The 24,654-nt window shown below is 46.7% G+C and overlaps 1 protein-coding gene across 1 annotated transcript in view; it reads left to right on the forward strand.

The window, feature by feature from the left end:
• Positions 1–3,141: 3,141 nt before the first annotated feature.
• Positions 3,142–24,654, forward strand: part of jph3 (junctophilin 3) — a 49,523-nt gene continuing 28,010 nt past the window's right edge. The window contains exon 1 of the mRNA XM_039018197.1: positions 3,142–3,523. Coding sequence (XP_038874125.1) covers positions 3,142–3,523 — 382 coding nt within the window. The remainder of the gene's footprint in view (positions 3,524–24,654) is intronic.

Genomic DNA, 24,654 nt, shown 5'->3' on the forward strand with positions numbered 1-24,654 from the left:
TGTTGTTTGTAAACCTGATGATTGAGTTGGAGGCGTGCTTGGCCACGCAGTCATAGGTGAAGAGGGAGTACAGGAGGGGCTGAGCATGCACCCTTGTGGGGCCCCTGTGTTGAGGATCAGCAAAGAGGTGTTGTTTCCTACCTTATCCACCTGAGGGTGACCCATCAGGAAGTCCAGGATCCAGTTGCACAGGGCAGGGTTCAGACCCAGGGCCCCGAGCTTGATGATAAGCTTGGAGGGTACTATGTTGTTGAATGCAGAGCTATAGTCAATGAACAGCATTCTTACATAGGTATGCCTCTTGCCCAGATAGGACAGGGCAGTGTGCAGGCAATTACATCGTCTGTGGATCTATTAGGGCGGTAAGCAAATTGAAGTGGTTCTAGGGTGGCAGGTAAGGTGGAGGTGATATGATCCTTGACTAGTCTCTCAAAGCAATTCATGATGACAGGTGAGGGCTACAATGAGTAATGATAACTTGGCTATATATATATATATATAATTTATTTTTTACCTTTATTTAACTAGGCATGTCAGTTAAGAACAAATTCTTATTTAAAATGACAGCCTAGGAACAGTGGGTTAACTGCCTTGTTCAGGGACAGAACGACAGATTTGTACCTTGTCAGCTCGGTGATTCAATTTAGCAACCTTTTGGTTACTGGTCCAACACTCTAACCACTAGGCTACCTGCCACCCCATACACGGGGTACAAGTACTGAGTCGATGTGCAGGGGTATGAGGTAATTGAGGTAGATACAGTATGTACAGTATGTACATATAGGTAGGGGAAAAGTGACTAGGCAACAGGATAGATAATAAGCAGTAGCAGCAGCATATGTGATGAGTCTAAGGAGTTCCCACAAGTGAAGGGAAAAGGTGAGAGGAGGAGAGTGCATAGATGCGAGAAGGAATGCAACAAACAAAGGGATAATGCTGTTATGCAGCTGCTATGAAAGTGAACTGTGTTTGCATGTGATCAGGGGTGTATTCATTCTGCCGATTCTGTTGAAAAACGTTTCATAAACGGAAGCAAACGGAATGAAACGGTGATAAACATACCTGAATTTGTCCAATAGAAACTCTTCTTTGCAACTGTAGAACTAATGATTACACCCTAAATCAGCTAGATGCAGGCAAGAGTGTGAAAGGCAGTATTGAATGTGTCAATGTCTGTCGCATTGATTACTCAAATTTCTCTCGACCTGTGCACTTACGTTATAAACTTGAATTTGTAGGCTAGGTTGTAGCAACCTCATGATGGGTATAGGGAAAATGTTAGTATCATGTAGTAGCCTAAACCTATCGATGTTACATTGAGCTGGGTGAGTGGGATATGAATAGCAGTACTGGTGTGGACCGTGTTAATTTCTTACTGATGTGGACACCAACGAACTTGAAGCTCTGGACCCGCTCCACTACAGCCCCTTCAATGTGGATGGGGGCATGCTCAGTCGTCCATTTCCTGTAGTCCCCGAATCTCATAATGAAACAGAATTGTGGTGAATACAATCTTACCACAAATACGAATGCTATCTTATAAACTATCGTATAAACAGATTTAGCCGTCTCTATCTATTACCTTATAATTTGCTTACATGTTGATGAATCATGTTTTTATGCACAGACCAGAGATGGAGAGGTCAAAGGGGCTAAAGGCTTAAGAAAGCAAATAAAAAACCATCTCTGCTCTTCAGGGCAGCAAAAGAGAGAGGAGAGAGAGGCTTGGATCTTATGCTGCCTCTGTCTCTTTAAAAACAGGAGCACGCATGTGAGGGGGAGGGGGTGTTGGCTAGTCGGAACAGTCCTCCTCTAATGAGGAGATTTGAGAGACACAGAAGAGAGAGAGAGAGAGAGAGCGAGAGAGAGAGAGAGAGAGAGAGAGAGACCCAACCATAAGGAGAAAGGGGGAAATGAGATGACAACAGAATGCAGGCTGTGATACATAAAAGAGCATGATGTATTGAATCAGAGGAAAAGGAGAAATAAATCTGGATTTCTCACCGGCAAGGGAGCAAGAATAAAAGCATCAGTATCGCTAAACCACTTAAGGACGTGGATTAAAAAAGAGAGAGGGAAAGGGAAAGGAGAGGAGGAAAATAATCAGATCACTTGTTTATTTTCATGGTCCGTGTGCGCACTTGCTGTCGGTGAGAGTGTGCATATGTGTGTGCGCATATGGGAAGAGACTGCATTGCTGTTCACTAGCAGAAGCACCAGGAGAAAACCAAGCTGAAGCCCTCTTTTTTCTTTCTCTCTCTCTATTTCTGTGTTGCACTGTGTGGCAGGAGCATGTTGGGTGGGTTGAGTACAAACGACAAGCTGAGCTAGCCAAAAGAGATGAACCTGTAACGCTGTAAATGCTGTTGGATCTGGCCAGTGGCTGACTGGTAGCTGTGTGGGATCCCAGGTTTCTAGGTGGAGCCTGGTGGTCTTCAGCTGACTGGTAGCTGTGTGGGATCCCAGGTTTCTAGGTGGAGCCTGGTGGTCTTCAGCTGACTGGTAGCTGTGTGGGATCCCAGGTTTCTAGGTGGAGCCTGGTGGTCTTCAGCTGACTGGTAGCTGTGTGGGATCCCAGGTTTCTAGGTGGAGCCTGGTGGTCTTCAGCTGACTGGTAGCTGTGTGGGATCCCAGGTTTCTAAGTGGAGCCTGGTGGTCTTCAGCTGCTAGGGAGAGTTAAAGCTAAAAGCCCCAGAGAGGAGGAGGCACACGCAGCTGGGAGTGTGCCGGCAGTGGGGCCCTGCGTGGAGGGAGGGGGCCAGAACCTAAACCCCAAAGAAAAGGAGTTTGCTGTGTTTGTGTTGGCAGGGAGGACGCATGGCTGGCGAGGGCCTTCCCCCTTCTGTGAGCTGCAGCTGTAGGAGATTGGACTGGGAGTGACAGTGAACCAAACCTCCAGAATAATGGTTTGAAGAGGTTCCCGCTGCTCCTCCCTGGCCTGACAGGAGGGACCCTACACTCTGGGGGTCTATTTTGCTTTTTCCTCTTTTTATTTTTCTCTTTAAGTCAACCCGGGGGATTTGTTTGGGTGTCTTCCTCCCCCCCACACCTCATCATCATCCCTAACCCCACCTCCAACTCTGTTTTTAGTTAGTTTTCTTTTTTTGAGATTTGGGGGATTTGCCAAAACCTATTTCATGCATGTCCACTGGGGGCAGGTTCAACTTTGATGATGGGGGGTCATACTGTGGGGGGTGGGAGGAAGGCAAAGCCCACGGCCATGGCATCTGTACTGGGCCGAAGGGCCAAGGCGAGTACTCAGGGTCCTGGAGCCATGGCTTTGAGGTGGTGGGGGTGTACACATGGCCCAGTGGGAACACCTACCAGGGCACCTGGGCGCAGGGCAAGCGCCATGGGATTGGAATGGAGAACAAGGGCAAGTGGGTGTATAAGGGGGAGTGGACAAGTGGATTTAAGGGACGCTACGGCCTCAGGGAGAGCACCGGCACCAGCGGGAAGTACGAGGGGACCTGGAACAACGGTCTTCAGGACGGATACGGTACGGAGACCTACTCCGATGGAGGTAAGACCCAGTCCCAGACCCAGACCCAGACTGAGCCATGTTTAATGGGTGAGTACCCTCTGTGTAAAGCATCAACATATGGATATTGAGATACAGACCAGCAGGCCCATTCTTCATAGTGAGTTGACAGTATTCGGGGAAACCTAGGTGCTAGGTGTTCCATGAGGTCACCCACCCCACCCCCCTCCACCACACACACACACACAATCTAACTGTCTCCTGCTTCATTCTTCTCCTATCTCTCAGACACTCTCTAATCTCTCTTTCTCCGTCCATCTGTCAATTGGGAAAGCAGTTCCCTCTCCCCTGCTCGTGCTGCAGTGGGAGAGACATTTCAAGGCCCAAATTAAGGTCACCGGACTCCGCATGCAGCCTGAGAGAGAGATTTCAGGTCACCCCCAAAGCACAGGGAACAAGCAGACAGACAGAATCATGGTAAACTTGGCTGGGAGGCCATAAATACACACCTTGAAGCTGACAGTGATGAGAGTCTGGAAGTCCTTACTCTACCTCAAATTCACACACACTCTCTCTCTACTAAGGTGGATTTCAGATCCATTCAGATATATTTATCAAAACACTTCCTTTAGCAAGGCAAAGGCACTTAAAACAATCACATAGTCAAAGGGCATGACGGTCTGTAGAATATTTTGATTTCTTCTGGTGAAACCTCCTGGTGCAACACCATACTCTTAGAACAGAAGGTGCTATCTAGAACCTAAAAGGGTTATCCAATGGCTGTTCCCATAGGAGAACCCTTTGAAGAATCCTTTTGGGTTCCATGGAGAAGCCAAAAAGGTTCTACATCAGTGGAGGCTGCTGACGGGAGGATGGCTCATAATGATGGCTGGAATGGAGCGAATGGCATCAAACAAATAGAAACCAGCCATTACCACGAGACCGTCCTCCCCAATTAAGGTGCCACCAACCTCCTGTGTTCTACATGTAAGGGTTTTTTTCTTCTCCAATTTGGTTTTGAATTCTCTTCTATTTTATATTTATAAATTGTAAAATGTGTGAAATTGTAAAATGCAGGGCTCCCTTGGTCTCAATGGGTATCCTTGTTGAAATTAGTAGAACCATTTTCACAGAGGGTTCTACATAGAACCAAAAAGTGTTCTACCTGGAACCAAAGAGTGTTCTAGCTGGAACCAAAAAGTGTTACCCTATGGAGACAACGAGGAACCCATATGGAACCCTTTTTTCTAAGAGTGCATTGTTAAAGTTATATAACTCTCTAGCACCAGAACCTTACACAACTATGCACCCAACCAACAGCCCAATGAACACTGGCTGAGTCAGGAGAGGAGGCTAATGAGGACAGAATATGCAGAATAGATATGACACAGACGATATCCACAATGATAACAGTTACAGTGTCCTCTCTGAAGTGAGCACCAGGCCAGCGAGGCTTTGTTATAATGAAATGAGTATGAGGCATAAGATAAAGAAAGGGATTTGGAGAAGACAGACTGGTAGATGAAGATGGAAAAGCAGGAGGTATAGTATAGAATAGTGTACTATTTTCATATGAGAGACACTCCAGAGAAACTTCAAATCTACAGTATTCATTATGTAACACTTCATGTGTTCATTATGTAACACACACTAACATGTGTCCTTAAATCTGTCAGTGTCTTTAAAATCCTCCAGTATACTCTTCCTGTCTGAAGGCTTCAGCATTTTATGCCCAACAACAATTGTTATCAGTTGATTTCACCATCTAACATTGACAATAAGAAAGTCTTGCATTCTACCCCCAAACTTTGCTCACACCCTGCACACCCTGCTTATCATATCACTCCTCAGGAGAAGGATCTATGCCCGGAGCAGTTGTTTTTCTCTATATTTATATCTGTCTACCTCGTTCCACTGCATTACAGCAGTGGCGCCTCTGTCTCTGTACAGCAAGTTGCTGTGGGAACGCACACAGACATGCAGCAGGGCTGCGTGTCACAGGGGACTCAGTGTTGCTCACTCTGATTGGCTGGCTGACTCTGCTAATGTTGTTTACTTACTTGAGCAGTGAGCGCTTATCTGGCTGCTACATCATAATCACAGAAGAAAGTGACAGAGAGGGGGAGACAAAGATACAGAGAGGTTACAGTAGCATTGTCTTTCCTCTCAGGAGGAGTTAGAAATGGTATACTGTCAATGGCCATGGAATGAGGAACCCATCCAAGGAGCTATCTAAGGAGAACACTACAACTGCGTGTAAAAGAGAAGTTACTACATGTCATGTAGTGTTTTTGATGGTTGTTGACACGCCACCTTGATTGCTGATTAGCACATCTGTGATTGGGAGTAAAGCAAACTCACTGTACTGGGAGCTACAGGAAACTGTCCTGACAGTTGTTTCTGGATATGAGTCAATATTACAGTGCAGTAGCCTGTATGATTTGACCCCTGACCTACATACTGAACCAACATGGTGTTTAGAAATGGTTTGTGCCATGTAGAGATGAGGAGGGGCCTAATTGTGTAGATGGCCAGGCGATTTAGGTTATTGTATCCTTGGGCAAGGTGTGTTATCTAAGTTATTGAGGTAATCTTTTTGCTGTTGAAACAGATTATGTTAATGAGACCTAAGAGACAGCAAGCGCAGTTCCTCAAAATGATGAACATGATGTGAACAACCGTTTGTGATGTCCCAATTCAATTTTTCAGGGGAATTAACGTTCAAATTATAATTCAATTTTTAGGATGTTTCTATGAGTTAAATAATCCTTAAATGGACAAATCTAAGACTGGGGCACATCATCGCCTCTCTGCGACAGAAACAAAATCCAAAACGAAATCCCTTAACCGGATAACATCCGTAGTCGATTTAAGCTTACTGAGAGATTTAGCTTTTAACTGCAGCTCATTTTGAATGTTGGCGTTTCTCTAGCAGTTTCGCTAGCTGTAGTCTGTCCTGGATTGCAGTCTGTCTGTGTCTGTTCTAGCCAGCTCTTCTATGGTTGTCTTGCAAGCAGAGTGACATCAAACATTCCCATAGCCACATGATGCTCCTGTTTCAGAAGATGACACACATATTACGAAAGCAGCACCTGCTTACAGTCCAGACCTATCTTACAACACTGCTGTAGCATGTCTCTTGTTCTGTCCCATGCACATTACTCTGTCTGTCTCTCTCTCACACACTCACACACAAACACACTCAAATCTGAAGTTCAGGTGCTGACTTGATGAAATATAAAAGTATTAATAATTCATGAAAGAGTCAATCCAAACACACTTTCTGCCATCCTTACTCCAGTTTGAATATCCTCTGTTATGAATTGTACACACTATGCGGTCGAGGGCTTTGTGTTGCATATTGGGGGGGTCCAAGTCAATTGGTTCCAGGGTGTTGTTCAGGGGTAGACTTTGTTCAGGGGTAGACTTTGAGGTAGCCTACGTTTGCTCTGTTTGGTGTGTGTGGCGGGGTGTGGCTTGAAGCAATGAGTGCCGTATTTGAAGGGCAGCGGTGTATTTTAAACCCACAGCCCAAACCCCTCCCCGGTTTTTCAACTGGTCGTTCAGAACAGCACTGTTTCCGTTTAATTGAACGTTGCATTAAAACAATTTGTACTGAACACAGCTCTGGTGTCTTTTCTACTCCAAAATTAATGAAAATAAAATGATCGTAAGGCCATGAAAAGATAATTCCCCCTCCTCCCAAAAAATGAGGCTAACAACATATAAGCACGATCACCTGTAGCCCAACTGATGCAGCATAGTGGCTGAACCATAGGGTTGCCCATCTGTATTTTTGCTAATCATTAAATAGATCAGTGCTTCCTAAACCCTTTCAGTCATGGCCCCCTTTCATCATGGGGGAACAGCATCTGCTGAAAAATATTATAAAGGAGAAATAAACCAGCTAACCGCTGTGCAATGTCACAGGCATCCCTATCAATGAAAACTAGGGCGGGCCAATTTCTTTTGTAGATTTTCTCAGTTGAAATCAAATGTAAAGGTGGTTCTGGAAGCATTCTTAGGGTGATTATTAGGTTGCATTAACATGATGAGTGCTTTCCCCCAAAAATGTTGTTTTCTAAACATAAATATGGAGGATATGTTGCTGCTGCTGATGGTCAGAGTCTGTGAGACAGGCATGCTGCCTCTGACTGGGGAGATAATCAAAATCAAATCAAATTGTATTTGTCACATGAGCGGAATACAACTGGTGTAGACTTTTCCAAGAAACCCTTTCCAACTAGGCAGAGTTTAAATATAGTAATAAAAATAGTAACACATTAGATATAAATTAAGATACACAAGAATGGCGCCATATACAGGGAGTACCAGTAACAGATCAATGTGCAGAGAGGTACGAGGTATTTGAGGGACATGTACATGAAACAGGCATGCTTGAGGTTCAAAGAAACAGCCCTTCTCTAATTCTGTAGCATTCTAGAAACCAGTTGTTTCAAAGTTTATAACACTACCAAACGTGTCTTTGAACTCACAAAACTTTACCTAATATAACCGTTACCAATTATCACTCATTTTGAGAAATACTGCTCACAATATAGTGGCACAGTAGAGGAGCGCTTCTTTGGTTTATAGTTAATCCACGAGGTGCTCTTTGATCATGGGATGAAATACTATAAAACAAAAAGAAGTTGCTGCTGGATAGTAAACACTGCGGAACAGCCTTTGTGTAAACAAACTTCCAGAAGTAGTCAAAGCACTCTTATTTAAAAGCATATATGCGCCTGTATGCGGCCTATAATATCAAAATGAGAGCCATCATTTGTTTACAGGTTGAGTAAACTTGGAAAAAGTAATGCAATCTCGATTGGAAGGAATATACAAACAGCCATGTTCAACCTAAAAACAGAACAACGCACATTGTTAAAGACACTATAATAAATTATGTATTGGCGCGTAATCAAATCAGAGTTGCTGTGATGTGTCCGCGTCTCTGATCTTTCCGCGTTTAACCATTTGTGCTGCCGCCTGTAGTGCTGCTTTTACGCATCTCGCAGCACTTCGGATGAAAACCTCCATCGAATTCGTTTTGACATCTGAGTTGCAGAGTCCATAGAAAACCAACTATTCTTAGAAGATTATTGTAGGCTAAATGCATTACATACTAGGCCTTAATGTGAACAAGCTGTGCATGAAAACGACGGAAGATGTTTTCGGTTGCGTTTCTTTCAAAACTTTAGCTGTTTTCATGGCTGTGGGGAAATTAAATAATATGCTCCCTGATTATTAACTCGACCGAGAGATGCCTCCACAATGCAGAATTTTCTACTACGCCCGAGTTAACCGATGAAACTACTGTAGCTTAATTCTGAAATGAAATAGGCTTTCCGACTTCCTGATCGAGCTGTAAGGACACATACCCCGTGGGAAACTGTTCAGGCAAACCACAGATGAACGTGCATCCATCCACCCACCCCCACAAAGAGAACGTTTAAGCACCGTGGAGTCTATAACGGCTACATACTGTACGGATGACACGATTCAAGTAGGCCTGCCTATGCTTGATGTGGAATGATTCATGACATGCGTTTTATGTCAATGTCAATGAAAGGAAAAGGAAAATGTCACTGACATTTCAGGGGCACTTAATACTTTTAATTTAATCAACACACATTTGTTAAAAATTTATACAGATACTGCATTTTTCTCTGCTAGATGTGACATTGGATTTAATTTATGTCTATAATCCATGTTCATGTGTGTTGCACCAGACATTATAGCCTAGCCTAGCAATGCTTGACTAATGACTGTAGTGAGATACAAGTCCTAATGGGGAGATTCCCATGTAGTCAATGGATCCCCAAAGACTCAGAGTTTACCCATGCTGCCCTCTCCTGAGAGAGAGAGACATCCCTTCCCTACTTTCTTTATGCTTGACCTCCTTCACTGAGAAAATCTGCTGTTGCAGGTCGGGGACACACCAGTCTTTCATTACGGCCTGATTCTAGTTAATGTGTCTGCAAACTATAACAACAATATAATATGCTGTGTCATGGACCTGATCAAACTTTCAATAGAGGAGAAGTCACTTCTCTGTGTATGTGGACTCTGTTCAAGCCAGACATAACCCAAGATATTTCAGTCAGGACTTTATTTCAGCTGTGTCAGCAAAAGCTGTAAAAATACAAAATTTTCAGAGACACACGGAAGAAGCACTCATACTCACACACAGACACACACTCACACATTCTCAACCCCCCATCTCTCGTTATCTTTCTCTCTTTCTCTCTCTCTGTATTTCTCTCTCTCTACCTTTGGAGTGTCTGTGCTGGAATTAGAGACCGTGTGTGAAGGTGAGGAGCAGAGAGCTGAAGAACAGGAAGTGATCCTGGATAGAAATACGAGATGTGCGAGAGCAGAGCTGGAAGGCGCTGGCTAATTTCACTCTGTCTGTCTTGCTGTCACTGTCTTTCTCTGTGGGAATATAAATGTAATCCTATAAATTGAGGCCTGTGTTTGATCCATCATATGTCACACAGCTGTTGACTGATCAGCCGGGTGTGGCCAGATGTCGGCCAGCTGTCTGTGACAGGAAGAGTATACTGGAGTATTTTAAAGACACTGACTGATTTAAGGACACATTGAAGTGTTACATAATGAATACTGTAGATTTGAAGATTCTCTGGAGTGTCTCTCATACGAAAATAGTACACTATTCTATAGTATACCTCCTGCTTTTCCATTTTCATCTACCAGTCTGTCTTCTCCAACCCCCCCCCCCCCTACACACACACACACACAAAACAAGTTCCACAACAAAACCTAATACACACTAAGTATTAGTGTGTAAAGGAATGGGATAAGAATGGGATAAGACTATATAGGTATAAATATATATTAACATATATATATATATATATATACACTGCTCAAAACAATAAAGGAAACACTTAAACAACACAATGTAACTCCAAGTCAATCACACTTCTGTGAAATCAAACTGTCCACTTAGGAAGCAACACTGATTGACAATAAATTTCACATGCTGTTGTGCAAATGGAATAGACAACAGGTGGAAATTATAGGCAATTAGCAAGACACCCCCAATAAAGGAGTGGTTCTGCAGGTGGTGACCACAGACCACTTCTCAGTTCCTATGCTTCCTGGCTGATGTTTTGGTCACTTTTGAATGCTGGCGGTGCTTTCACTCTAGTGGTAGCATGAGACGGAGTCTACAACCCACACAAGTGGCTCAGGTAGTGCAGCTCATCCAGGATGGCACATCAATGCGAGCTGTGGCAAGAAGGTTTGCTGTGTCTGTCAGCGTAGTGTCCAGAGCATGGAGGCGCTACCAGGAGACAGGCCAGTACATCAGGAGACGTGGAGGAGGCCGTAGGAGGGCAACAACCCAGCAGCAGGACCGCTACCTCCGCCTTTGTGCAAGGAGGAGCACTGCCAGAGCCCTGCAAAATGACCTCCAGCAGGCCACAAATGTGCATGTGTCTGCTCAAACGGTCAGAAACAGACTCCATGAGGGTGGTATGAGGGCCCGACGTCCACAGGTGGGGGTTGTGCTTACAGCCCAACACCGTGCAGGACGTTTGGCATTTGCCAGAGAACACCAAGATTGGCAAATTCGCCACTGGCGCCCTGTGCTCTTCACAGATGAAAGCAGGTTCACACTGAGCACGTGACAGACGTGACAGAGTCTGGAGACGCCGTGGAGAACGTTCTGGTGCCTGCAACATCCTCCAGCATGACCGGTTTGGCGGTGGGTCAGTCATGGTGTGGGGTGGCATTTCTTTGGGGGGCCGCACAGCCCTCCATGTGCTCGCCAGAGGTAGCCTGACTGCCATTAGGTACCGAGATGAGATCCTCAGACCCCTTGTGAGACCATATGCTGGTGCGGTTGGCCCTGGGTTCCTCCTAATGCAAGACAATGCTAGACCTCATGTGGCTGGAGTGTGTCAGCAGTTCCTGCAAGAAGAAGGCATTGATGCTATGGACTGGCCCGCCCGTTCCCCAGACCTGAATCCAATTGAGCACATCTGGGGCATCATGTCTCGCTCCATCCACCAACGCCACGTTGCACCACAGACTATCCAGGAGTTGGCAGATGCTTTAGTCCAGGTCTGGGAGGATATCCCTCAGGAAACCAACCGCCACCTCATCAGGAGCATGCCCAGGCGTTGTAGGGAGGTCATACAGGCACGTGGAGGCCACACACACTACTGAGCCTCATTTTGACTTGTTTTAAGTTGGATCAGCCTGTAGTGTGGTTTTCCACTTTAATTTTGAGTGTGACTCCAAATCCAGACCTCCATGGGTTGATAAATTTGATTTCCATTGATCATTTTTGTGTGATTTTGTTGTCAGCACATTCAACTATGTAAAGAAAAAAGTATTTAATAAGAATATTTCATTCATTCAGATCTAGGATGTGTTATTTTAGTGTTCCCTTTATTTTTTGAGCAGTGTATATATATATATATATACAGCCCAGAGAAGATAGTGCAGATGCCCACCCAGCTTCAGTCAGACTGCCAGGCCTGTTCTGAAGAGTAGTAGGTTTCCATTCTAACTGTGGCGGCAGCAGTAGCAGCAGCACCTCTAGCAGCAGTGGCAGAAGTAGCAGCAGCTCCTATAGCAGCAGTAGCAGCAGTAGCAACAGCTCCTATAGCAGCAGTAGCAGCAGCTCATATTGCAGCAGTAGCAGCAGCTCCTATAGCAGCAGTAGAAGCAGTAGCAACAGCTCCTATAGCAGCAGTAGCAGCAGTTCATATAGCAGCAGTAGCAGCAGCTCCAATAGCAGCAGTAGCAGCAGCTCCAATAGCAGCAGTAGCAGCAGCTCCTATAGCAGCAGTAGCAGCAGTAGCAACAGCTCCTATAGCAGCAGTAGCAGCAGCTCATATAGCAGCAGTAGCAGCAGCTCATATAGCAGCAGTAGCAGCAGCTCCAATAGCAGCAGTAGCAGCAGCTCCTATAGCAGCAGTAGCAGCAGTAGCAACAGCTCCTATAGCAGCAGTAGCAGCAGCTCATATTGCAGCAGTAGCAGCAGCTCCTATAGCAGCAGTAGAAGCAGTAGCAACAGCTCCTATAGCAGCAGTAGCAGCAGCTCATATAGCAGCAGTAGCAGCAGCTCCAATAGCAGCAGTAGCAGCAGCTCCAATAGCAGCAGTAGCAACAGCTCCTATAGCAGCAGTAGCAGCAGCTCCTATAGCAGCAGTAGCAGCAGCTCCTATAGCAGCAGTAGCAGCAGTGGCAGAAGTAGCAACAGCTCCTATAGCAGCAGTAGCAGCAGCTCCTATAGCAGCAGTAGAAGCAGTAGCAACAGCTCCTATAGCAGCAGTAGCAGCAGCTCCTATTGCAGCAGTAGAAGCAGTAGCAGCAGCTCCTATGGCAGCAGTAGCAGCAGCTCCTATAGCAGCAGTAGCAGCAGTAGCAACAGCTCCTATAGCAGCAGTAGCAGCAGCACCTCTAGCAGCAGTGGCAGAAGTAGCAGCAGCTCCTATAGCAGCAGTAGCAGCAGTAGCAGCAGCTCCTATAGCAGCAGTAGCAACAGCTCCTATAGCAGCAGTAGCAGCAGTAGCAGCAGTAGCAACAGCTCCTATAGCAGCAGTAGCAGCAGCACCTCTAGCAGCAGTAGCAGCAGCACCTCTAGCAGCAGTAGCAGCAGCTCCTATAGCAGCAGTAGCAACAGCTCCTATAGCAGCAGTAGCAGCAGCTCATATTGCAGCAGTAGCAGCAGCTCATATTGCAGCAGTAGCAGCAGCTCCTATAGCAGCAGTAGAAGCAGTAGCAACAGCTCCTATAGCAGCAGTAGCAGCAGCTCATATAGCAGCAGTAGCAGCAGCTCCAATAGCAGCAGTAGCAGCAGCTCCAGTAGCAGCAGTAGCAACAGCTCCTATAGCAGCAGTAGCAGCAGCTCATATAGCAGCAGTAGCAGCAGCTCCAATAGCAGCAGTAGCAGCAGCTCCAGTAGCAGCAGTAGCAACAGCTCCTATAGCAGCAGTAGCAGCAGCTCCTATAGCAGCAGTAGCAGCAGCTCCTATAGCAGCAGTAGCAGCAGCTCCCATAGCAGCAGTAGCAACAGCTTCTATAGCAGCAGTAGCAGCAGCTCCTATAGCAGCAGTAGAAGCAGTAGCAACAGCTCCTATAGCAGCAGTAGCAGCAGCTCCTATAGCAGCAGTAGCAGCAGCTCCTATAGCAGCAATAGCAGCAGCTCCTATAGCAGCAGTAGCAACAGCTTCTATAGCAGCAGTAGCAGCAGCTCCTATAGCAGCAGTAGAAGCAGTAGCAACAGCTCCTATACCAGCAGTAGCAGCAGCTCCTATAGCAGCAGTAGCAGCAGCTCCTATAGAAGCAGTAGCAGAAGTATCAGCAGCACCACTAGCAGCAGTAGCAGCAGCACATCTAGCAACAGTAGCAGAAGTATCAGCAGCACCACTAGCAGCAGTAGCAGCAGCTCCTATAGCAGCAGTAGCAGCCGTAGCAGTAGTAGCAGCAGCACCTCTATCAGCAGTAGCAGCAGCACCTTTAGCAGCAGTAGCAGCAGCACCTCTATCAGCAGTAGCAGCAGCTCCTATAGCGGCAGTAGCAACAGCTCATATAGCAGCAGTAGCAGCAGCACCTTTAGCAGCAGTAGCAGCAGTAGCAGCAGCACCTTTAGCAGCAGTAGCAGCAACACCTCTAGCAGCAGTAGCAGCAGTAGCAGCAGCACCTTTAGCAGCAGTAGCAGCAGCACCTTTAGCAGCAGTATCAGCAGCACCTTTAGCAGCAGTAGCAGCAGTACCTTTAGCAGCAGTAGCAGCAGCACCTTTAGCAGCAGTATTAGCAGCACCTTTACCAGCAGCACCTTTAGCAGTAGTAGCAGCAGCACCTTTAGCAACAGTAGCAGCAGCACCTTTAGCAACAGTAGCAGCAGCACCTCTAGCAGCAGCACCTTTAGCAGCAGCACCTTTAGCAGCAGTAGCAGCAGCTACTTTAGCAGCAGCACATATAGCAGCAGTAGCAGCAGCACCTTTAGTTAGCAGTAGCAGCAGCACCTTTAGCAGCAGTATCAGTCAGCAGCACCTTTAGCAGCAGCACCTTTAGCAGCAGTAGCAGCAGCACCTTTATCAGCAGTAGCAGCAGCACCTTTATCAGCAGTAGCAGCAGCACCTTAAACATCAGTAGCAGCAGCTCCTTAAGCAGCAGTAGCAGCAGCACCTTTAGCAGCAGTAGCAGCAGCACCTTTAGCAGCAGTAGCAGCACCACCTTTAGCAGCAGTAGCAGCAGCACATTTAACAGCAGTAGCAGCAGCAGCAGCAGCTCCTATAGCAGCAGTAGCAGCAGCACCTCTATCAGCAGTAGCAGCAGCACCTCTATCAGCAGTAGCAGCAGCACCTTTATCAGCAGTAGCAGCAGCACCTTTAGCAGCAGTAGCAGCAGCACCTTAAGCAGCAGTAGCAGCAACACCTTTAGCAGTAGTAGCAGCAGCACATTTAACAGCAGTAGCAGCAGCAGCAGCACCTCTATCAGCAGCAGCACCTCTATCAGCAGTAGCAGCAGCACCTCTATCAGCAGTAGCAGCAGCACCTCTATCAGCAGTAGCAGCAGCACCTCTATCAGCAGTAGCAGCAGCACCTCTATCAGCAGTAGCAGCAGCACCTCTATCAGCAGTAGCAGCAGCACCTTTAGCAGCAGTAGCAGCAGCACCTCTATCAGCAGTAGCAGCAGCACCTCTATCAGCAGTAGCAGCAGCACCTCTATCAGCAGTAGCAGCAGCACCTCTATCAGCAGTAGCAGCAGCACCTCTATCAGCAGTAGCAGCAGCACCTTTAGCAGCAGTAGCAGCAGCACCTTTAGCAGCAGTAGCAGCAGCACCTTAAGCAGCAGTAGCAGCAGCACCTATAGCAGCAGTAGAAGCAGCACCTCTAGCAGCAGTAGCAGCAGCTCCTATAGCAGCAGTAGAAGCAGCACCTCTAGCAGCAGTAGCAGCAGCTCCTATAGCAGCAGTAGCAGCAGCTCCTATAGCAGCAGTAGAAGCAGTAGCAACAGCTCCTATAGCAGCAGTAGCAGCAGCTCCTATTGCAGCAGTAGAAGCAGTAGCAACAGCTCCTATAGCAGCAGTAGCAGCAGCTCCTATAGCAGCAGTGGCAGAAGTAGCAGCAGCACCACTAGCAGCAGTAGCAGCAGCACCTCTAGCAGCAGTAGCAGCAGCTCCTATAGCAGCAGTAGCAGCAGTAGCAACAGCTCCTATAGCAGCAGTAGCAGCAGCTCATATTGCAGCAGTAGCAGCAGCTCCTATAGCAGCAGTAGAAGCAGTAGCAACAGCTCCTATAGCAGCAGTAGCAGCAGCTCATATAGCAGCAGTAGCAGCAGCTCCAATAGCAGCAGTAGCAGCAGCTCCAATAGCAGCAGTAGCAGCAGCTCCTATAGCAGCAGTAGCAGCAGTAGCAACAGCTCCTATAGCAGCAGTAGCAGCAGCTCATATAGCAGCAGTAGCAGCAGCTCATATAGCAGCAGTAGCAGCAGCTCCAATAGCAGCAGTAGCAGCAGCTCCTATAGCAGCAGTAGCAGCAGCTCATATTGCAGCAGTAGCAGCAGCTCCTATAGCAGCAGTAGAAGCAGTAGCAACAGCTCTTATAGCAGCAGTAGCAGCAGCACATATAGCAGCAGTAGCAGCCGCTCCAATAGCAGCAGTAGCAGCAGCTCAAATAGCAGCAGTAGCAACAGCTCCTATAGCAGCAGTAGCAGCAGCACCTCTAGCAGCAGTAGCAGCAGCTCCTATAGCAGCAGTAACAGCAGCTCCTATAGCAGCAGTAGAAGCAGTAGCAACAGCTCCTATAGCAGCAGTAGCAGCAGCTCCTATTGCAGCAGTAGAAGCAGTAGCAGCAGCTCCTATAGCAGCAGTAGCAGCAGTAGCAACAGCTCCTATAGCAGCAGTAGCAGCAGCACCTCTAGCAGCAGTGGCAAAAGTAGCAGCAGCTCCTATAGCAGCAGTAGCAGCAGTAGCAGCAGCTCCTATAGCAGCAGTAGCAACAGCTCCTATAGCAGCAGTAGCAGCAGTAGCAGCAGTAGCAACAGCTCCTATAGCAGCAGTAGCAGCAGCACCTCTAGCAGCAGTAGCAGCAGCACCTCTAGCAGCAGTAGCAGCAGTAGCAGCAGCTCCTATAGCAGCAGTAGCAACAGCTCCTATAGCAGCAGTAGCAGCAGCTCATATTGCAGCAGTAGCAGCAGCTCCTATAGCAGCAGTAGAAGCAGTAGCAACAGCTCCTATAGCAGCAGTAGCAGCAGCTCATATAGCAGCAGTAGCAGCAGCTCCAATAGCAGCAGTAGCAGCAGCTCCAGTAGCAGCAGTAGCAACAGCTCCTATAGCAGCAGTAGCAGCAGCTCCTATAGCAGCAGTAGCAGCAGCTCCTATAGCAGCAGTAGCAGCAGCTCCTATAGCAGCAGTAGCAACAGCTCCTATAGCAGCAGTAGCAGCAGCTCCTATAGCAGCAATAGCAGCAGCTCCCATAGCAGCAGTAGCAACAGCTTCTATAGCAGCAGTAGCAGCAGCACCTCTAGCAGCAGTAGCAGCAGCACCTCTAGCAGCAGTAGCAGCAGTAGCAGCAGCTCCTATAGCAGCAGTAGCAACAGCTCCTATAGCAGCAGTAGCAGCAGCTCATATTGCAGCAGTAGCAGCAGCTCCTATAGCAGCAGTAGAAGCAGTAGCAACAGCTCCTATAGCAGCAGTAGCAGCAGCTCATATAGCAGCAGTAGCAGCAGCTCCAATAGCAGCAGTAGCAGCAGCTCCAGTAGCAGCAGTAGCAACAGCTCCTATAGCAGCAGTAGCAGCAGCTCCTATAGCAGCAGTAGCAGCAGCTCCTATAGCAGCAGTAGCAGCAGCTCCTATAGCAGCAGTAGCAACAGCTCCTATAGCAGCAGTAGCAGCAGCTCCTATAGCAGCAGTAGAAGCAGTAGCAACAGCTCCTATAGCAGCAGTAGCAGCAGCACCTCTAGCAGCAGTAGCAGCAGCTCCTATAGCAGCAGTAGCAGCAGCTCCTATAGCAGCAATAGCAGCAGCTCCCATAGCAGCAGTAGCAACAGCTTCTATAGCAGCAGTAGCAGCAGCTCCTACAGCAGCAGTAGAAGCAGTAGCAACAGCTCCTATAGCAGCAGTAGCAGCAGCTCCTATAGCAGCAGTAGCAGCAGCTCCTATAGCAGCAATAGCAGCAGCTCCTATAGCAGCAGTAGCAACAGCTTCTATAGCAGCAGTAGCAGCAGCTCCTATAGCAGCAGTAGAAGCAGTAGCAACAGCTCCTATACCAGCAGTAGCAGCAGCTCCTATAGCAGCAGTAGCAGCAGCTCCTATAGAAGCAGTAGCAGAAGTATCAGCAGCACCACTAGCAGCAGTAGCAGCAGCTCCTATAGCAGCAGTAGCAGCCGTAGCAGCAGTAGCAGCAGCACCTCTATCAGCAGTAGCAGCAGCACCTTTAGCAGCAGTAGCAGCAGTAGCAGCAGCACCTCTATCAGCAGTAGCAGCAGCTCCTATAGCGGCAGTAGCAACAGCTCATATAGCAGCAGTAGCAGCAGCACCTTTAGCAGCAGTAGCAGCAGTAGCAGCAGTAGCAGCAACACCTCCAGCAGCAGTAGCAGCAGTAGCAGCAGCACCTTTAGCAGCAGTAGCAGCAGTAGCAGCAGCACCTCTAGCAACAGTAGCAGCAGCACCTCTAGCAGCAGCACCTTTAGCAGCAGTATCAGCAGCACCTTTAGCAGCAGCACCTTTAGCAGCAGGAGCAGCAGCACCTTTAGCAGCAGTATCAGCAGCACCTTTAGCAGCAGTAGCAGCAGTACCTTTAGCAGCAGTAGCAGCAGCACCTTTAGCAGCAGTATTAGCAGCACCTTTACCAGCAGCACCTTTAGCAGTAGTAGCAGCAGCACCTTTAGCAACAGTAGCAGCAGCACCTTTAGCAACAGTAGCAGCAGCACCTCTAGCAGCAGCACCTTTAGCAGCAGCACCTTTAGCAGCAGTAGCAGCAGCTACTTTAGCAGCAGCACATATAGCAGCAGTAGCAGCAGCACCTTTAGTTAGCAGTAGCAGCAGCACCTTTAGCAGCAGTATCAGTCAGCAGCACCTTTAGCAGCAGCACCTTTAGCAGCAGTAGCAGCAGCACCTTTAGCAGCAGTAGCAGCAGCACCTTTAGCAGCAGTAGCAGCACCACCTTTAGCAGCAGTAGCAGCAGCACATTTAACAGCAGTAGCAGCAGCAGCAGCAGCTCCTATAGCAGCAGTAGCAGCAGCACCTCTATCAGCAGTAGCAGGAGCACCTCTATCAGCAGTAGCAGCAGCACCTTTATCAGCAGTAGCAGCAGCACCTTTAGCAGCAGTAGCAGCAGCACCTTAAGCAGCAGTAGCAGCACCACCTTTAGCAGCAGTAGCAGCACCACCTTTAGCAGCAGTAGCAGCAGCACATTTAACAGCAGTAGCAGCAGCAGCAGCAGCACCTCTATCAGCAGTAGCAGCAGCACCTCTATCAGCAGTAGCAGCAGCACCTCTATCAGCAGTAGCAGCAGCACCTCTATCAGCAGTAGCAGCAGCACCTCTATCAGCAGTAGCAGCAGCACCTTTAGCAGCAGTAGCAGCAGCACCTTAAGCAGCAGTAGCAGCAGCTCCTATAGCAGCAGTAGCAGCAGCACCTATAGCAGCAGTAGCAGCAGCACCTTAAGCAGCAGTAGCAGCAGCACCTATAGCAGCAGTAGCAGCAGCACCTATAGCAGCAGTAGCAGCAGCACCTCTATCAGCAGCAGCTCCTATAGCAGCAGTAGCAGCAGCACCTCTATCAGCAGTAGCAGCAGCACCTCTATCAGCAGTAGCAGCAGCACCTTAAGCAGCAGTAGCAGCAGCACCTATAGCAGCAGTAGCAGCAGCACCTATAGCAGCAGTAGCAAGCAGCAGTGTGTTGTTGTGGGGGTGGGGATATCCAACACTCTCTCTGCTTTTGCCTTATTGAGCCATCCAAACCTATGCATTTCACTGACATGCCAGCCCACAGAGATCAATAAAGGCAAAGAGGACAGGGGAGTGTGTGTGCATGTGTGTGTGTGTGTGTGTGTGTGTGTGTGTGTGTGTGTGTGTGTGTGTGTGTGTGTGTGTGTGTGTGTGTGTGTGTGTGTGTGTGTGTGTGTGTGTGTGTGTGTGTGTGTGTGTGTGTGCGCCTAGGGTTAGGGGGTTTGGAAAAGGAGTGCTACAAACAGAGATACTGAGATTGGTTGGAATCCTTATAGGGGCCATATGTGCTGATTCCACACATAAGCAGCATATTATAGAATGCTTGGCACGTTGAATCACAGAGCAAGAGGAGTTGTTACATCAGAGGGTTTTCTCAGTCATTGGCAGCACAGAAAGAACAGAATATAGATTAGATAGGCTGATACTGTACATAGATGGATCCCATAGATCCGTCAATCCGGCAGTGTATGTGTATGTGTGTGTTGTGTGTATGTGTGCGTGTAAGAGAGGAAGATACAGATAGAGAGAAACAGAGAGAGCGACAGATAGAGAGATAGGCAGTGAATTGTCCTAGATTTCAGCACCACACAGTTGGACCTAAGCTGTAATGGGAAATAGGGGAGAAATCCTGCTACATCTAAAATACCAGCTACTAAGCCAGTGTACAGAGGAAAAGTACTGGATTGCACCTATTCACAGACAAAATAGAATCAGAGTGTAGTTTACGTTATGAAGCCATGCTACTAGCTCTAAAGAAAGGCCTGTAATGATTCAAAACTGTCAAAACACCATGTCATGTATCGCATCAGGCTGAAAATCTGTCACATAACCTCACATAATAGTATAGCACTGAACTGATTTACGGAATCCAGAGAGAGGGTCAATCTCAGAGTGAAGCATTATTGTTTTGGAATGACAATGAAAACCTAACCTTTGACCCTTGCCAGTCAGGATCAGTTTGCTACCTCTACAGTGCATTTGTAAAGTATTCAGACCCCTTGAGTTTTTCCACATTTTGTTACGTTACAGCCTTATTCTAAAATGGATTAAATACATGTTTTTCATCATCAATCTACACACAGTATCCATAATGACAAAGTAAAAACAGGTTTTTAGACATTTCTGCAAATTTTTGCAAATAAAAAACTGAAATACTTTATTTACGTAAGTATCCAGACCCTTCGTTATGAGACTCGAAACTGAGCTCAGGTACATCCTGTTTCCATTGATCATCCTTGAGATGTTTCTACAACTTGATTGGAGTTCACCTGTGGTAAATTCAATTGATTGGACATGATTTGGAAAGGCACACACCTGTCTATATAAGGTCCCACGGTTGACAGTGCATGACAGAGCAAAAACCAAAAGAAAATAGCTGTGCAGCTACGCTCCCCATCCAACCAGACAGAGCTTGAGAGGATCTGCAGAGAAGAATGGGAGAAACTCCCCAAATACAGGTGTGCCGAGCTTGTAGCGTCATACCCAAGAAGACTTGAGGCTGTAATCGCTGCCAAAGGTGCTTCAACAAAGTACTGAGTAAAGGGTCTGAATACTTATGTAAATGTGATTATTTCAGTTTTAGTATTTTTTGTAAATTTTCCAAAATGTCAAAAACCTGTTTTTAGCTTTGTCATTATGGGGTATTGTGTATGGATTAATTGTGTGTAAAAAGAAACAATTTAATCAATTTTTTAATACGGCTGTAACGTAACACAATGTGGAATAAGTCAAAGGGTCTGAATACTTTCCGAATGCACTGTATATAGGACTATTCTGAGACGTGATCTACCAGAGGGGTTGGCAGACAAGATGATAAACAGCTGCCATACTGGATGTCTCAGGGAAAATAACATTCCATTATTTTGTTGGCAAAATGTCCCATAAATAACGGTGCTGACAGGAAACGGGATGGACATGGTGATAGATGTTATGAGTGCTCTTCACTTACTTAGTACCTCTCCACAGTTTCACTGAGTGTACAAAAGATTAAGGACTGCCCTTTCCATGTCATAGACTGACCAGGAGAATCCAGGTAAAAGCTATGATCCCTTATTGATGACACTTGTTAAATACACTTCAATCAGTGTAGATGAAGGGAAGGAGAGAGGTTAAAGGTTTTTTAAGCCTTGAAACAATTGAGACATGGATTGTGTGTGCCATTCAGAGGTTGAATGGGCAAGACAAAATATTTAAGTGCCTTTGAACAGGGTATGGTAGTAGGTGCCAGGCGCACCGGTTTGTGTCAAGAACTGCAACGGTGCTGGGTTTTTCACATTTCCTGTGTGTATCAAGAATGGTCCCCCACCCAAAGGTCACCCAGCCATCTTGAGTCAACATAGGCCAGCATCCCTGTGGAATGCTTTCTACACCTTGTAGAGCCCATCCCAACGAATTGAGGCTATTCTGATGACAAAACATGTTCTTAATGTTTTGTACACTCAGTGTATATTGATGACTAGGATACAGTCTGGGATGTAGTATTATTACTCTATCTTTAGTATAGTAGTGTTGGTACTGGTAGTAGTAGTAGTGTTGGTACTGGTAGTAGTGGTAGTGGTGGTACTGGTAGTAGTAGTAGTGGTGGTACTGGTAGTAGTAGTAGTGTTGGTACTGGTAGTAGTAGTAGTGGTGGTACTGGTAGTAGTAGTAGTGTTGGTACTGGTAGTAGTGGTAGTGGTAGTAGTGGTAGTGGTGGTACTGGTAGTAGTAGTAGTGGTGGTACTGGTAGTAGTAGTGGTGGTACTGGTAGTAGTAGTGGTGGTACTGGTAGTAGTAGTAGTGTTGGTACTGGTAGTAGCAGTAGTGGTGGTATTGGTAGTAGTAGTAGTGGTGGTACTGGTAGTAGTAGTAGTGTTGGTACTGGTAGTAGTAGTAGTGGTGGTACTGGTACTGGTAGTAGTAGTAGTGGTGGTACTGGTAGTAGTAGTGGTGGTACTGGTAGTAGTAGTAGTGGTGGTACTGGTAGTAGTAGTAGTGTTGGTACTGGTAGTAGTAGTAGTGGTGGTACTGGTAGTAGTAGTAGTGTTGGTACTGGTAGTAGTAGTAGTGGTGGTACTGGTAGTAGTAGTGGTGGTATTGGTAGTAGTAGTAGTGGTGGTACTGGTAGTAGTAGTGGTGGTACTGGTGTAGTAGTAGTGGTGGTGGTACTGGTAGTAGTAGTAGTGGTGGTGGTACTGGTAGTAGTAGTAGTGGTGGTACTGGTAGTAGTAGTGGTGTTGGTACTGGTAGTACTAGTAGTGGTGGTACTGGTAGTACTAGTAGTAGGGGTACTGATGGTAGTAGTAGTAGTAATGGTGGTACTGGTAGTAGTGGTGGTACTGGTAGTAGTAGTGTTGGTACTGGTAGTAGTAGTAGTGTTGGTACTGGTAGTAGTAGTGGTGGTACTGGTGTAGTAGTAGTGGTGGTGGTACTGGTAGTAGTAGTAGTGGCGGTGGTACTGGTAGTAGTAGTAGTGGTGGTACTGGTAGTAGTAGTGGTGTTGGTACTGGTAGTACTAGTAGTGGTGGTACTGGTAGTACTAGTAGTAGGGGTACTGGTGGTAGTAGTAGTAGTAATGGTGGTACTGGTAGTAGTGGTAGTGTTGGTACTGGTAGTAGTAGTAGTGTTGGTACTGGTAGTAGTGGTGGTCCTGGTAGTAGTAGTGTTGGTACTGGTAGTAGTAGTAGTGTTGGTACTGGTAGTAGTAGTGGTGGTACTGGTGTAGTAGTAGTGGTGGTGGTACTGGTAGTAGTAGTAGTGGTGGTGGTACTGGTGGTAGTAGTAGTAGTAGTGGTGGTACTGGTAGTAGTAGTGGTGATGGTACTGGTAGTACTAGTAGTGGTGGTACTGGTAGTACTAGTAGTAGGGGTACTGGTGGTAGTAGTAGTAGTAATGGTGGTACTGGTAGTAGTGGTAGTGTTGGTACTGGTAGTAGTAGTAGTGTTGGTACTGGTAGTAGTAGTGGTGGTACTGGTGTAGTAGTAGTAGTGTTGGTACTGGTAGTAGTATTAGTGGTGGTCCTGGTAGTAGTAGTAGTGTTAGTACTGGTAGTAGTAGTAGTGTTGGTACTGGTAGTAGTAGTAGTGTTGGTACTGGTAGTAGTGGTGGTCCTGGTAGTAGTAGTAGTGTTGGTACTGGTAGTAGTAGTAGTGGTGGTACTGGTAGTAGTAGTGGTGGTACTGGTAGTAGTAGTAGTAGTGGTGGTACTGGTGTAGTAGTAGTGGTGGTACTGGTAGTAGTAGTCGTGTTGGTACTGGTAGTAGTGTTGGTACTGGTAGTAGTAGTAGTGGTGGAACTGGTAGTAGTAGTAGTGGTGTTACTGGTGGTAGTAGTGGTGTTGGTACTGGTAGTAGTAGTAGTGGTGGTACTGGTAGTGTTGGTACTGGTAGTAGTGTTGGTACTGGTAGTAGTAGTAGTGTTGGTACTGGTAGTAGTGTTGGTACTGGTAGTAGTAGTGTTGGTACTGGTAGTAGTAGTAGTGGTGGTACTGGTAGTAGTAGTAGTGGTGGTACTGGTAGTAGTAGTAGTGGTGTTACTGATAGTAGTAGTCATGTTGGTACTAGTAGTAGTAGTAGTGGTGGTACTGGTACTGGTACTAGTAGTGGTGGTACTAGTAGTACTAGTAGTGTTGGTACTGGTAGTAGTAGTCGTGTTGGTACTGGTAGTAGTGTTGGTACTGGTAGTAGTAGTAGTGGTGGTACTGGTAGTACTAGTAGTGGTGGTACTGGTAATAGTAGTAGTGGTGTTACTTGTAGTGTTGGTACTGGTAGTAGTAGTAGTGGTGTTACTGGTAGTAGTAGTATTGGTGTTACTGGTAGTCGTAGTAGTGGTACTGGTAGTAGTAGTAGTGGTGTTACTGGTAGTTGTAGTAATGGTGGTACTGGTAGTAGTAGTAGTGTTGGTACTGGTAGTAGCAGTAGTGGTGGTACTGGTAGTAGTAGTAGTGGTGTTACTCGTAGTAGTAGTAGTGGTGGTACTGGTAGTAGTGGTGGTACTGGTAATATTAGTGATACTGGTAGTAGTAGTAGTTGTACTGGTAGTAGTAGTAGTGGTGGTACTGGTAGTAGTAGTAGTGGTGGTACTGGTAGTAGTAGTGATACTGGTAGTAGTAGTAGTGGTATTGGTACTGGTAGGCTGTCATTGTAAATAAGAATGTGTTCTTAACTGATTTACCTAGTTAAATAAAAAATACTGCATGTTTTAATCCCTAGTTGAAGCACTCATTGTCTCAGGTAAGATGCAGACAATGCTGGGCAGCG

Source organism: Salvelinus namaycush, chromosome 21, assembly GCF_016432855.1.
Source record: "Salvelinus namaycush isolate Seneca chromosome 21, SaNama_1.0, whole genome shotgun sequence".
NCBI classification, from domain to species: Eukaryota; Metazoa; Chordata; class Actinopteri; order Salmoniformes; family Salmonidae; genus Salvelinus; species Salvelinus namaycush.